The 14,044-nt window shown below is 37.6% G+C and overlaps 1 protein-coding gene across 7 annotated transcripts in view; it reads right to left on the bottom strand.

Annotated features, from left to right (window-relative positions):
- The window catches only part of CTNNA2 (catenin alpha 2), a 1,152,426-nt gene that overhangs the window by 85,304 nt on the left and 1,053,078 nt on the right, over nt 1-14,044 (bottom strand). For all 7 annotated transcript variants that reach the window (XM_021670969.2, XM_021670970.2, XM_021670971.2 and 4 more), the window contains one exon: nt 9,711-9,911. In XM_021670969.2, coding sequence (XP_021526644.1) covers nt 9,711-9,911 — 201 coding nt within the window. The remainder of the gene's footprint in view (nt 1-9,710; nt 9,912-14,044) is intronic.

The following is a 14,044-nucleotide window of genomic DNA, read 5'->3' as shown; positions in this document are numbered from 1 at the left end:
ATTATTTAATTTGCATCACTTGATTGAATTTAAATCTTAAGTGTCCTCAAATGCTTTTTAAGAATGTGGCAAAGGCAATGTAGAAATAAACCTTAAGTACATTCTCTAAATTTCAATCTTCCTCTGCTTAGACCAATGATATACTAGCTTCTCTTCTGTCTGGAGACATCAGGTTGGAAGTTGAAAACTGGAACCCAGGAGCAAGGGCAACAGTACCCTAGCTTAATCTGCACCTTATTCTCTGCTATTTGTCAGCTGTTTCTACCTCTCCAGACAACTATCATCATCTTGCCAGTCCTAATTGTTCCTGCATACATTCTTGGACTTTCTTTCATCAGAGTCAATCATCTGTTACCTCTGTGGGAGTTTCTAAAGGCTTTAATTTCCATAAATTCATGTGTGGAAAATTATAAATGTATATTTCAAACATAAAAATCAAATTTAAGTTCCAGAAGGCAATACATAACCCATGAGCTGAATTGTTTGATAAAAGATGAAAAAGGATTGCCTAGAAGAAGGAGGGAAAAAAAAAAAACCTCTAAATTCCATTCACGACAACTACCCTAAGAGAATCAGGGAGCATCCATCTGCTCTTGTCTAGACACAAATTCCTTTTCCTGAGGAAAAAAAAAAAAAAAATGCGTGCTTGGAAAGTTTTCTTCTATTTTAAAATAAGCATTTCAAAAATAATCACAAATGGTTTATAACTTAAAAGGATAGCACATTTAAGTCTGAAATTTAAGGAATGAATAAAGTATTGAGCATGAGCATGATGCCTTATTTAGCTTACAGTGTTTGTCAAAACCTAGCTTAATAAATAGTCTAATTTGGCATCGTGATGTTGAAATACTTAGATTGCATTAAGATGTAATAAAGTACTTGCTAAAAATTTATTGCATATAATTTAAAAGATTCTTATCTTGATGATTAAGTATGCAATTTAAGGAGGGTTTAATCCCCCAGAATGAGGTAACTGTGTCATTATGTTATTCATTTATATTATTAACATTTTTGAGTTTCAACTCTTAATTAAAGCTGCAGGTAACGAAGAGGTAGACTCAGACCTTCAGAGTTTAAAATTTAACGAACACACAAAAAAATCAATACATACACACATACCCCAGGTACTGAGATGGACAGAGGACAGATATAAACATTAAGACAGGCAATAAATAGAAAAGTGGGTAACACAGAATGTGAAATACTGGGCAGTATATGGTAGGTTCCAAATGAGGGACACGGATAATAAGAGTAATAGGTACACAGAAGAGCGGGCTCGGCTGGTCTGGTTAGAAAGGGGACTTCACTGACAAGGAGGAAATCATGTAGAATTAGAGGAAAAGTGCTGTCATCTCAGCACTTTAGAAGGCTGAGGTAGGAGAATCCCATGAGGCTAGGAGGTGGAGACCAGCCTGGCCAACACAGTGAGACCTGTCTCTACACAACCATTTTAAAATTCAGCAAGGAGGTCATTTGGGGGCTACTCTGGCCATATACAGTACTTCTTTGGTTCTTTTGTCCACCTGTTACTTAAGGCCCTCTGGCTACATGCAAAGCTTCCCATTTTTTTCCTTACCAAAACCATTTCTGGAATTCTCCAAGGATGTTACCACACGTGCTTCCAAACGAGTGGCTGTTAGCATATTCTTCCTCAGATTCAAACACCTACCACTGATGTGGCAGTTTCCTCTGTCAGAGAATCTAGGTGATGGGACCTTACTACAGCCTCAGTTGTGCACAATTAAAGCATCCAGGCCACCAGTTCCAGTGGACACCAGCACTGTCTCTGCTAGATGCAATACGCAGGCCCCTGGTTTTCTCCACTGCCGTCATCACAGATGTGGTCTTTGATGTCTTTGAAATGACAACGAAGCACATGTACTTTCCAGTTCCCAGGATTCTGAATCCATGCAGAACTGGAGATTCATGTCTCTTTTTTTGTTTGTACTTTAACAGACACTAGAGAAGTGCTGTTTGTTCTGCTGTGTCACCACAAATTTATAGCCCATACACATGTGATTGTGAATCTTCCTATGTCTACCCTGTCTCCACCGTCACGTTAAGGGCTTTATTGTTAGAATAAAATATTGTATCTTACTTTCTCTTCCCGTGTTATATAATTTTTTACCTTTTTTGGAAATACATGGGTCTATAATCCCAGCACTTTGGGAGGCTGAGGCGGGTGGATCACAAGGTCAAAAGATCTAGACCATACTGGCCAACATGGTGAAACCCCATCTCTACTAAAAATACAAAAATTAGCTGGGCATGGGTGTGTGCCCATAGTCCCAGCTACTCAGGAGACTGAGGCAGGAGAATCCCTTGAACCCGGAAGGCAAGGTTGCAGTGAGCTGAGATTGTGCCACTGCATTCCAGCCTGGGTGACAGAGCGAGACTCTGCCTCAAAAAAAAGAAAAAAAAAGAAAAGAAATGGAACATGTTATACATACTTTTTCCACCTCATTTTAACCTAAAAATACAGTCAGAGATTATATAGAAAATTATTCCCCATTCTGTTTTATAGCTGCATAATACTCCATTGTGCGATTATACCATAATTTATTCAACCAGCGCCCTAAGGCTAGATATTTGTGTTGTTTCTAGCCCAAAGTCTTATAATAAATAACTTTGTGCATATGTTTTTATATTTTTTGCCAGTACATCTGAAGAACAGATTTTTAAAAGTTAGAATGCTTTTCAAATGTTAAATATGTTCTTTTGATAGAAAATGTCAAATTTCCTCAATTTTGCACATCTACAAGCAAAATACGAGAGGATAGAGTATATTATCGAACTTTTGGATCTTTGCCATTCTGATGGGTAATGGTTTCTCAAGGTAGTTTTTACTTTGCATTTATCTTAGGAGAGCGGTCAAGCTACTTTTCTTCTGATGAGGAATTATTTACATTCCTCTATTATAAACTACCTGGTTATGGTTATATTTTCTGAGGTGATTCTTCAGCCTCTTATGCTGAGAGAGCTGAACATGTCTGAATTCTGGGAGAAAACATCATTTCCAAACATATCAGTGTATAGAAAATATTTTCATGTTTCTGCATGGTCAAGCCTTTCTGAACAAAAATACTGGTAACCTGGTTCAATGGTTAACTAAACAGCAGTCCTAAGACAGTGAAATAACCGGGAGAGAGATTTACAGGCTTATCTTCCCAGAGATATGTTTACATTTCAAAAAGGGATAAAACCAGGAACCATGCATTTATATTCCAAAAGGTTCTAACAATCTAGGTACCTCTCCTGGACAGAATTTGTTCACTAAGAGAGAAAACATGGCCAAGCACAGTGGCTCACTCCTGTAATCCCAGCACTTGGGGAGGCCAAGGTGGGCTGATCACCTGAGGTCAGGAGTTCAAGATCAGCCTGGCCAGCATAGTGAAACTCAATCTTTACTAAAAATACAAAAAAATTAGCCAGGCGTGGTGGCAGGTGCCCGTAATCCCAGCTACTAGGGAGGCTGAGGCTGGAGAATCACTTCAACCCAGGAGAAGGTGGTTGAGGGAGCTGAGATCACACCACTGCACTCTAGCCTGGGTAACAAGAATGAAATTCTGTCTCAAAAAAACTAACAGAAAAAAAAAGTGTTTCTCCTGCCCTCAAGAGGAGCACCAATTTCTATATAAGCTCCTAGATTCATAATTGTGTGGCTCCCCACCTATAGCACAGATCTCCACTCTATGTACAGAATCCATCTGCCCTCATCACATTGCCCCAAGAGAGGAAATGGAACATGGGAAGCTGGCATGCTTATTGTGCAAAGTAATGTTTGTTCTCTGAGCCCCAAACTTTATATTTGCTTTTAGGAAAAATTATATAGATATTTAAAAACTAAAAAAAAAAAAAAAAAAACTAATCAGATTTCTATAATACTTAGAGTATATAGCTTTTAGTCATATAAAAAAGGACATTGAGACAAATTATACATTATCTATTTAAGGTCTCTTTACTGGATGAGACTTCCATCTCATTCTTCCTATACTTTCAACTTAAAATCAGTCATGCAGAAGTGACTTAGACTGTGCCTAGTCCTTCCTGTCTCCAATACCTAATAGTTTGTCTTCCCAATAAGCTACCACCTTCTTCTAATATCAATCTCATACTCCAGCCCCCCATATTCCAGCCACAGAGATAGGCAGGTCACCCAGAGCTGTCCAATCATACAACTCTATTCCGCTGGCAGCAGAAATCAGTCCAACTGAAGGACGCATATGCCAAAAAGCCAATCAGATGATTTTCCATTGATATGTAAAAATTGGTCTTGAGCTGCAAACCCGAGGCTGCTGTTGGACATATACAGAAAAAGTGTAATGTCCTCATTTTTGGTATTCATTCAATCAATATACACATATTAAATGTGTTACATGATAACACCATTCTAGGCTGTGGCTACCTATAGAAACACTTGCCTCTAAAAACAGACAATCTAGTTGTGAGCACAGCCATTTACTCTGAAGAGGACGTACTAAATGTCAAAAGACTAATAGTTTTCTGTTGTCTCCAACTGAGACTAGAGCTATATCTTAAAGGAGAAGCTGAATAAACAGATGTAAAGCAGGAGGAGGAGGAGATGAAGAACACTGCAGAGAGGACAGAGGGAACAGCATGGGTATGTTTTGCCTGGAGAATAATGAAGGCCCTTGTCCAGATGGTGCAGAGGGTTTATACAGGGGACTCATAGGCAATAATTGCTTATGCCAAGTGAAGTCACCAGGAAGCCACAAACACTGATGCATATATTACACAATTAATATTGACCCATTCTTGAATGACAAAACATTGGGCAATACAGGAGAAAACCAAGTCCCAGCGGCACTAAGTGATTTGTTTAAGGTCACAGATGGTAGCAGTAAAGTAATTGAGTTCTTCTGAGTCCTAACTTTGGATTCATTCTACTGCACTGCCCTGGCCCAAATGTACTGTCTCAAGATTTCTAGTTTGGATGCTTTCTATTTGCTGGTCCTTTTACACTTTCTAAGCAAAAATATGTAGAAATGATGTAAAAAGAAAAACCTTCTCATTCGTATAAAACTTTAGGTTATAGAGCATGGAAGTAAAAATTATACCATCTGCTTGGCCCACGTAGTTTCCAAAGTAATGGAATTTTAATCTCTGCATACAGAGTGCTCCATAACATAGAACCCTTTTTAAAATACGCTTTATTTTGGCTGGGCATGGTGGCTCATGCCTGTAATCCCAGCACTTTGAGAGGCCCAGGCAGGTAGATCACCTGAGGTTGGGAGTTTGAGACCAGCCTGACCAACATGGGGAAACCCCATCTCTACTAAAAATAAAATAATTAGCCAGGTATGGTGGCACGTGCCTGTAATCCCAGCTACTCAAGAGGCTGAGGCAGGAGAATTGCTTGAACCCTGCAGGAGGAGGTTGTGGTGAGCTGAGATCACACCATTGCACCCCAGCCTGGGCAACATGAGCGAAACTCCATCTCAAAACAACAACAAAAAAAAGTGCTTTATTTTTTCTATTTTTTTGGGGGGGGTGTCTATTGTTTCCTCTGAAGAAAAAATGTCTTCCAGAATCTCATAGATCTTTTAACCCAGTCATGCCCACCTGGCCACAAATTTAAATCAGCTATCAAATTTATAAAAATGACATCTCAATAAAATCCATTCAGTGAAAAATGAGCTACTGTACGTATACCTAAATATGATATCACTGCATGTGCTTTCACCCCTCCTCAGCCTCCTGCAGCAACCCGACTTTGTAAATGAGATCTATGAAGATGGACCTGGTCAAGCGTGTACTTACTACCGAGCTGTTGGCAATTTGTTATAATTCAGGTTTTATTGAAGAGCCCATCAAATATGCCACGTAAGTATATAATGGGTCTGCTGTAGATCCAGTTTATTGTGTTTTCATCAGCCTAGATTGTTTTATAAGAAAATGAACAGGTAAATTTGTACATAATGCCACCCTATAATTCTTAGCATCCTAATAATCTACAAAATTTTCTTAAATTTAACTCAGCATTCCTATCAAGACAAGAAGCACTCTCAGTCAAAGCGCACTGTCTTTACTGAAGAAAGAAAATAATTCATGGAAAATAAACCACAGAGGTGTTGTCATTCTTTGGGTACCTCTCAATTTTCCAGCCACTAAGTGAGGGCAGCCAGGTTGTAAAGTGGGAGTCTCTCAACAGCGACTCACCCCTGCAGCCATTCACATGTCTACACAGGGGCTGGCCTGTGTGTAAACATTTCAGCAGCAATATCCAGTTCAGCCAAGCCTGTTTGATTATTCTGCCCTTTTATAGATGCTTCTTTATAATATACTCCCACCCCTCTTCCTTTCCACTATGTCCACAGTACATAGGCTCCAATCTGTCCTGTCCTAACTTGTCCCTATTTTGGGTTATTTCTTTATTTTAGGGCAGTGATGCTCAGTGCACATTATATTGCCCACCACGCCCCACTTATGTCAAGGATATCTGGCAATTCTAGAGACATCTTGGTAGTTACAACTTGGCATGTAGAAGAAAGAGATGCTACAAACATCTAGCAGGTGGAGTCCAGGGATGCTTCTAGGCATCCCATAATGGGAAGAACAGAACTGTCCCCAAGAAACAATTACTCAGACCAAAGTGTCAACGGTACAGAGATTGAGAACTTCTGACTTAGGGTATTGGATCTAATGGCACAGAATTTTTAAATGAAATATCAAACAAAAAATCAATGGGCAGAACCTAGTAGGTGTGGCAAGGCAAAAACAACAACAAAAACCATGACATTTTGTATTCTTTTTCCTTATCTTTTCCTTTATGGCATTTTTCCCTTGTTTTTTTTCCCACCGCCACCCTCTTTCAGCCTAAAATGTACTCTCATGACAAAATTTGATAGACTCAGATAGAAAAGTGACCAATTCAACATGGTTCTAAAATTGCTTAAGTCAGAAACAAAACTAACCAAAAGGTAGATAATTGGGCATCAGGGACGTGCATAGGAATTTCTATTTTCAGGACATATATCTTATGTCTCCTTAGCACAGACACACAATGACATTAGAAGTAAATCACTTTCGATAATATACATATATATACACACACACACATACATAAACACACCAACAAAACTTTGTACAACCATAATTACAGAACTGATCCTGTGGCCATGCTCAAACTTCATGCCTCTATGTAAGCACATTCCCCAGCAAGTCTAATTAGCAATCAGTGAGTTAACAGCTAAAGATTTTTCTTTCATTTCTTTGGCAACCTCTCTGGTTATTCACAAAAAAATAACATTACTCCTGTTTCGGAAAGAGAATAATAACTGGACACGAATACTAAAGAAATCGTATACCTTTGTATTCTAGCTCTTAGTTCACTGACACCTACTTTTCCTTGACACCTATTCCTCTATTTTCTACTGAAGTTATATGTAAACTATTTCAGTCTCTATCTGGTTACTTTCCTAGTTAACTTCAGTAAATCCTGAAAAATAGAATTTAATGTCCTACTCATTTACCATATTCAGTTAGGAATCGGATGTGGGCATCAAAATAAGAAAGGAGCCTTTAGTTAAACCCTGGAGCGCTCGATCATCACAAGCTAGGATAAAAATTTTAAAAACTCAGAACAAGAGCAAAAATCTTGATTAGAAATAACAATCCAGGATGAAAGACTGTTTAATTGTTTTTTTTAAGCAGAAAAATCAACCAGAAAATTATTTACATATCAAGAGTTTGGGTGAAAATTATGATAAAATATTACAATCAACTAAGCAATTGCCCTTGTGTTTAGATTTTGACCTAGTAAGCGGCACTCCTGTTGTAGAAGCAGTCCAAGATATAATAAGAAAAAGTTCTAAAATGTCTTTGAACAGTGCCTGAATTATCTGTGGGTAGAAAGTCACACGAAAATGGGCAATATGCTCTGTATCTTTCATCCGCCACACGAGTCCTTCCCACCAGTCATGAATGGGCAGGAATGGAGCCCTGACTCTAGGTCTTTCACCCTTATCTGATATTATTTATCTAGTGTCAGACCCAAGTGAGTGTTACTCTGTCAGACATCCCACATGAAGCAGAGACTTTATACAAGAATAGAGCTGATGGGCTAGGAGCTGAAAACCACAGAAATGTGAGATGGTCTCCCTAATGGTTACTACAGAAAAAGTCCTTAATTTAGAGAATTAGAAAAAAATACCTTTTTACAACTCTTCCAAGTGAGGAAAGAAATACTGTGTGGCTTGCTTTGTATTGCTCGATTGAATGTAAAGGACAAGCTTATGTGGAAGTAAGCAGTGCTGACTCTCAGCTAATTCACATGCAGCTATATCTTATCTATACTTTTGTTATTACTTCTAATTATAAGTCTGTAAGGATGCTCAAGGGGAACAATCTCTAGACGTGCTCTTTATGACATGACGCCACACCATTCTGTTTCTGTTTATACTTCAAAGAGAATGACAAATACCTGTGTTGATGTATTTTTTTCCTTGCTATTCCAGGCTAACAAATGCCTACAGAACTCTTTGTAAATATTCTTTTCCCCATAAAAAGCAACGTATTTCTACCAACATATTTCATCAAGGAGAACTCGGAACATGGCTATATCTGACCTTTCAGAAATGGCTATTTTTAAAATGCCCAGTGGCATCCAAAGCTCATATGCAAACCCATGAAGGTACCCCTTAGGGTTTGAGTGGAGAGGCCCTTCTGTGCAGATATATGCACCAATTCATTACTCATTAACAACCTTATCCAATGTGGACTTACATTCTCTTTTTCTATTCCCTAATCTCCTCTCATTCCTTGAACTACAAATCTAATACGTACAGATATACAAGGCCTGAGGAAGCCCAAATACATTGGTCAAGAGGGAAAACTACTAAAAAATAGGCCAGTCTTTTATATATTCTCCAGAGTTGTAGATTGTTCTGCTAAGTCAGTGGAATTTTTTTTTATCCCAATGCCTCTACAAGCTCTAACAAGCTTCCATAAGCAGCCATGCCTTATCATAGCAGTGAGTCCTGTGGGCAGCCACACGCCCCTGAAGAAGGGCATGTAAAGCTTTCCTAGGAGCTGAAAACGTAGGAAAGGGTATACGCTGAAAGAAAGGGTATACGCTGAAACAGAGGGTATACGCTGAAACAGAGGGTATACACTGAAAGAAAGGGTATATGCTGAAAGTCTGACTCTTCGTCAGCAGCCACCACCGTTCTTTGAGCACATGATACCCATACACTATCTAGAACCTTTATGCTTTCCACTGGCTGTTCAGAGTTCTTCCTTACATCCTGTCCTCTCAAGCAATAAATGAACAAAAGGTTAAATTACAGATTCCAAGTTCCTATCACATCTGCACTATTTTCTAACCTTGTGACCTCATTCCAGCCTCTTAGCCAACTCAAACCATAATTTTCTCAAACCATAAAATTTTCTCATCCATAATTGGAGATAATGAAGTAGGCAGAAAAAATGTTTCTGCCTACTTAAGTGTTTGTGAGAATCAAATGATCTATATGAAAACTATAAAGAAATATATGCATTCAAAGCAATAAAACTGTCATTCTTCTAAAATTATTCAAATTCAAACTCAAAGAACAGAACACTCAAATACTCCAACCCTTCCATGAGCATGTGCAATTTAGAAGCATCAACGCCTACAAAAATCAATGAAACAGACTTATTCAGATATGGAAACGAATCACAGCATTAACATTTTGGCCACCCATGCTTACCTGTTTCAGAGAGCAGTTTTGTAGCTTCCAGCACTTTCTCAGTATAAACCCCAGCTTCATAGTTCTCCATCTCAGCATTGATGATGTGTATGACTCGAGCTGCTCGGCCCCTGATGGCCCCTGCAGTCCGGTCCAGAGTGTCCACATCACCCTCTTGGAGGGCTATCACACACTTGTTCACATCCTCCAAGATGTGATTTTCTATGGAGAGGACACATAGACATTTAGATGACTTTAAATCACTCAGAACTTAAGCAATTAAAGTTGACTCAACTATCATGAGCACTTGCCTTGCACACATTTCAATGTATGCCTAATACTAAAATTGTATTTAAAGGACAGTTTATAATTACAATACTGGTTCTCAAACCTGAGCATCAGCCAGAGGGCTCGTAGCACCATGTAGATTGCTGGGTGTCACTCCTAGAGTTTCCAATTCAGTAAGTCTGGGGTAGAGCCCAAGAAATTGAGTTTCTATCAAGGTCCCAGGTGATACTAATGTCACTGGTTTGAAGACCACATTCTGAGGACCACTGAGTTAAAGAATATCCCTTCCTTTGTTTTGAAGTTTGATACTTACTACACAAGAGGGTCTCTTAGGAATTGTAGCAGCCAACAGGAAGTCAATCTGACCAACTATAAATGTCTATAAATAAGACCAGAGTTAAAGCTTTGGGCACATGTTTGTTTGATCATGTTTTCATTAAGAAAACATTTGAGGTAAAAATGAACAAATATCATGCAGTTAGTCTTTTAAAATTATGTCATGCACATGGTACATACAATGGGAAAACTGATTAGGTGAAGATAATCAGAATTTCCCACAATTAAAATAGAATCTTGTCTTGTGGCTGGTTCCCTCAGATTGTAGTCAAGGTCTGCACAGCTGTCATGCTATTGTCCAAAGTAGAAATCAAGCAGGAAAGAGGGGAGGCTTCACTCTCCCGGCATAGAGAAAACACATTATTTGGTCTCTTGCTGTTTTAACAAGTGTGTAATCTTGCATTTATCATGTCCAATGTGAGGTCTGTAATTCTATTCCTTGTGCATTCCTTAGAATCAGATTTCTAAGGAAATGTTCAAAAAGTTTAGTGCTTTATGGAATTAACTTAAGCTGAACACGTACACACAGGCACACACAAACTAATAAACTGCATGTTTGTGTTCCCTTACAATTTGTATGTTAAAACTCTTAACTCCCAAAGTGGTAGTATTAAGAGGTGCAGACTTTGGGGGTGATTAGGTTATGAGGGCAGAATCCTAAGGAATGGAATTAGTGCCCTTATAAAAGAGATCTCAGAGATCTCTCCCTCTTTCTACCATGCAAGTTTCCAATGAGAAGGCTATAGAGAGGCCTTCATCTTGGACTTCCCAGCCTCCAGAACCGTAAGATACAAATTTCTGTTGATCCTAAGTAAACCAGTTTATGCTATTTTCCAAAACTCACCAAGACATGAGCACATAAAAATATGTGCTTTTCATAAATATGTTTAAAAAGTCTTAAGTAACCTATTAACATGTTAAAATTATAACTGCCAAATCCAACAAATAGTTTATAAAGAATTAAAACAAAATATTACCTCTTTAAGAAGGTTTTAGGGCTAATTCTGATTTTAAATTTCCTAAAGGAAAGCTGGGAGGGTATCCAGCAAATCCTAGTCTCTGCTACAGCTCTCTCCTACTTTCACTAAACTAAGCATTTAGAAGGAATATTTATTCTTTTAGGACGTGGGATAAAAATTGCAAGTTATAACTGACTTTTCATAAAGAACATCCATTTTGACCTCATACAGTGTGATTTCCTCACTCAAACCATTATAAATTGCTGATTTCTACATTCTCTAGTTCTTTAATTACAAATATAAATTAGAATAGGAAAATAATGAAATGTTTCAATTTTAGTATTTAGATTTCTAAAACTCACAAAAAGTAGTATTTCCCAAATCATGACATTTTCTTGACACATGACATTTTAATGAAAACATGATTAAACATGTGAACACAGTATACATCTAAAAGGACATCTGAGAGAAATATTTACTCAAATGAATATTGATACAGGATTTCAAATATAAAACTTTGATTAAAAGAAGCTTCTTTCTGTCCTGTGAGATATCTTAAGACAATTAAAATATGTCTTGGCCCCTGAGAGTCAGCAACTATGAAAGGATTTGTGTCAAATTACACATCCAGCTGCTATTTTCTTTGAATAACAGTATTACAAGAACGGGCAAGGTTTCTCTGCAGAGTTTGAAGATGGTATTTTAGAGTTCAGTAAAAAATAGTGAGAAGTATGTTGATTATATTAGATACTAATCTCTCTGGAGTTAATAATTGTGTTTTAAATTCTAAGAGGCCTACTCATGACCCAATATGTTAAAATAAAAACATGGTTTTTTTTTAAATAAGACTATCCAAAAGTAGAAATATGCAACTAATTTAAGAGGAAAGAAATATGTTTTTATAGATATTATTATACCTATTTAAAATAAATCATCATAGGCTAAAAACCCATAATAAGAAAAACACTGCTATTGATTACTCAAATCATCAACAAATTTGTTAAATAGGTGAATAATGTTGTGTGAACAAAGTATTAGTCTTATAATTTCCTAACTGACTAATTTGACTAACTTTTTTTTTTTTTTTTTTTTTTTTTGAGATGGAGTCTCCTTCTGTTGCCCAGACTGGAGTGCAGTTATGCAATCTCAGCTCACTACAATTTCCACTAACAAGTTCAAGCAATTCTCCTGCTTTAGCCTCCCAAGTAGATGGGATTACAGGTGTGCACCAACACACCCAGCTGTGTGTGTGTGTGTGTGTGTGTGTGTGTGTGTGTTTAGTAAAGACAGGTTTCACCATGTTGGTCAGGCTTGTCTCGAACTCCTGACCTCAAATGATCCACCAGCCTCGATCTCCCAAGGTGCTGGGATTACAGGCATGAGCCACCAGGCCCAGCCTAATTGACTAATTTTTATAAATAAAATTTTTAAATTTTAAGATATAGTCATGCAACATAAATCAGTTCAGTAAACAACAGACCACATATCTGAAGGTAGTCTTGTAAGATTATATTACAATTTTACTGCACTTTTAAAATATTTATATATGTTTAGATACACAAAACTTTAACTATTCTATTCCAATTGCTTACAGTATTCAGTACAGGAGCATGCTGTACAAGTTTGTATCCTAACAGCAATAGGTTTTACCATATAATGTAGGTATGCAGTAAGCAATATCATCTGGATGTGTAAATAGAGTATATGAAGTTCACACAGTGAGGAAATTGCCCAACCATGCATTTCCAAAAATGTATACCTGTTGTTAAGCAACATATAATTATACTTTACTCAGAATTTTTCAACCTTCTCCAATTCAGGTCCCCTTTTATGAAAAAACGAGTCACAATTTCTTCATGATAGTAGTTATATTGATGGATGGCAGACATGTAAAAGCTACTATGGTTCAGAATGTTTTCAAACAAATTTGTATTTTATTAGTAACAATCTACAGGCATGTCTCGCTTTCTTATACAGACTTTTTTTTTTTTTCCAAATACAAATTGAAGGTTTGTTGCAACTCTGCCTCAAACAAGTCTGTTGGTGCCATTGTTCCAACAGCATACGCTCATTTCCTGTCTCTGTGTCAGTTTTGCAATTGTTGCAATATTTCAATTTTTTTCATTATTGTTATGATGATCTGTGATCAGTGATCTTTGTCACTATTGTAACTGTTTTAGGGCATCAGGAACCATGCCCATATAAGATGGCAGATTTAATAAAGGTTGGGTGTGTGCTGCCCGCTCCACCAAGACTGCCGTTAGCCACCTCTCTCCCTCTTCTCAAGCTTCTTATTCCCTGAGACACAGAAATATTAAAATTAGATCAATTAACAACCCTACAATGACCTCTAAGTGTTCAAGTGAAAGGAAAGGTCACATATTTCTCACTTGAAATCAAAAGCTAGAAACGATTAGGCTTAGTGAGGAAGCCATGTCACAAGTCAAGAGAGGCCCAATGCCCAACTTGTAAGTACAAAGAAAAGTTCTTGAAAGAATTAAAAGTGCTACTTCCATGAACACACAAATGATAAGAAAATAAAGCAGCCTTGTTGCTAATATGGACAAAGTTTGAGTGTTCTAAACAGAAGATCATATCAGCCACAGCATTTCTTTAAGCCAAAGTCTAATCTTAACCAAGACCCTAATGTTCTTTAATTCTATGAAGACTGAGAGAGGTGAGGAAGCTGCAGAAGAAAAGTTGGGAGCTAGGAGAAGTTGGTTCATGAGGTTTAAGAAAGAAATCATCTCCATAACATAAAAGTGCAAGGTA

This window comes from Aotus nancymaae, unplaced genomic scaffold (assembly GCF_030222135.1).
Source record: "Aotus nancymaae isolate 86718 unplaced genomic scaffold, 86718_ANA_hifiasm-v0.15.2.pri h1tg000017l, whole genome shotgun sequence".
NCBI lineage: Eukaryota > Metazoa > Chordata > Mammalia > Primates > Aotidae > Aotus > Aotus nancymaae.
This window is presented reverse-complemented; position numbering and strand designations above follow the sequence as displayed.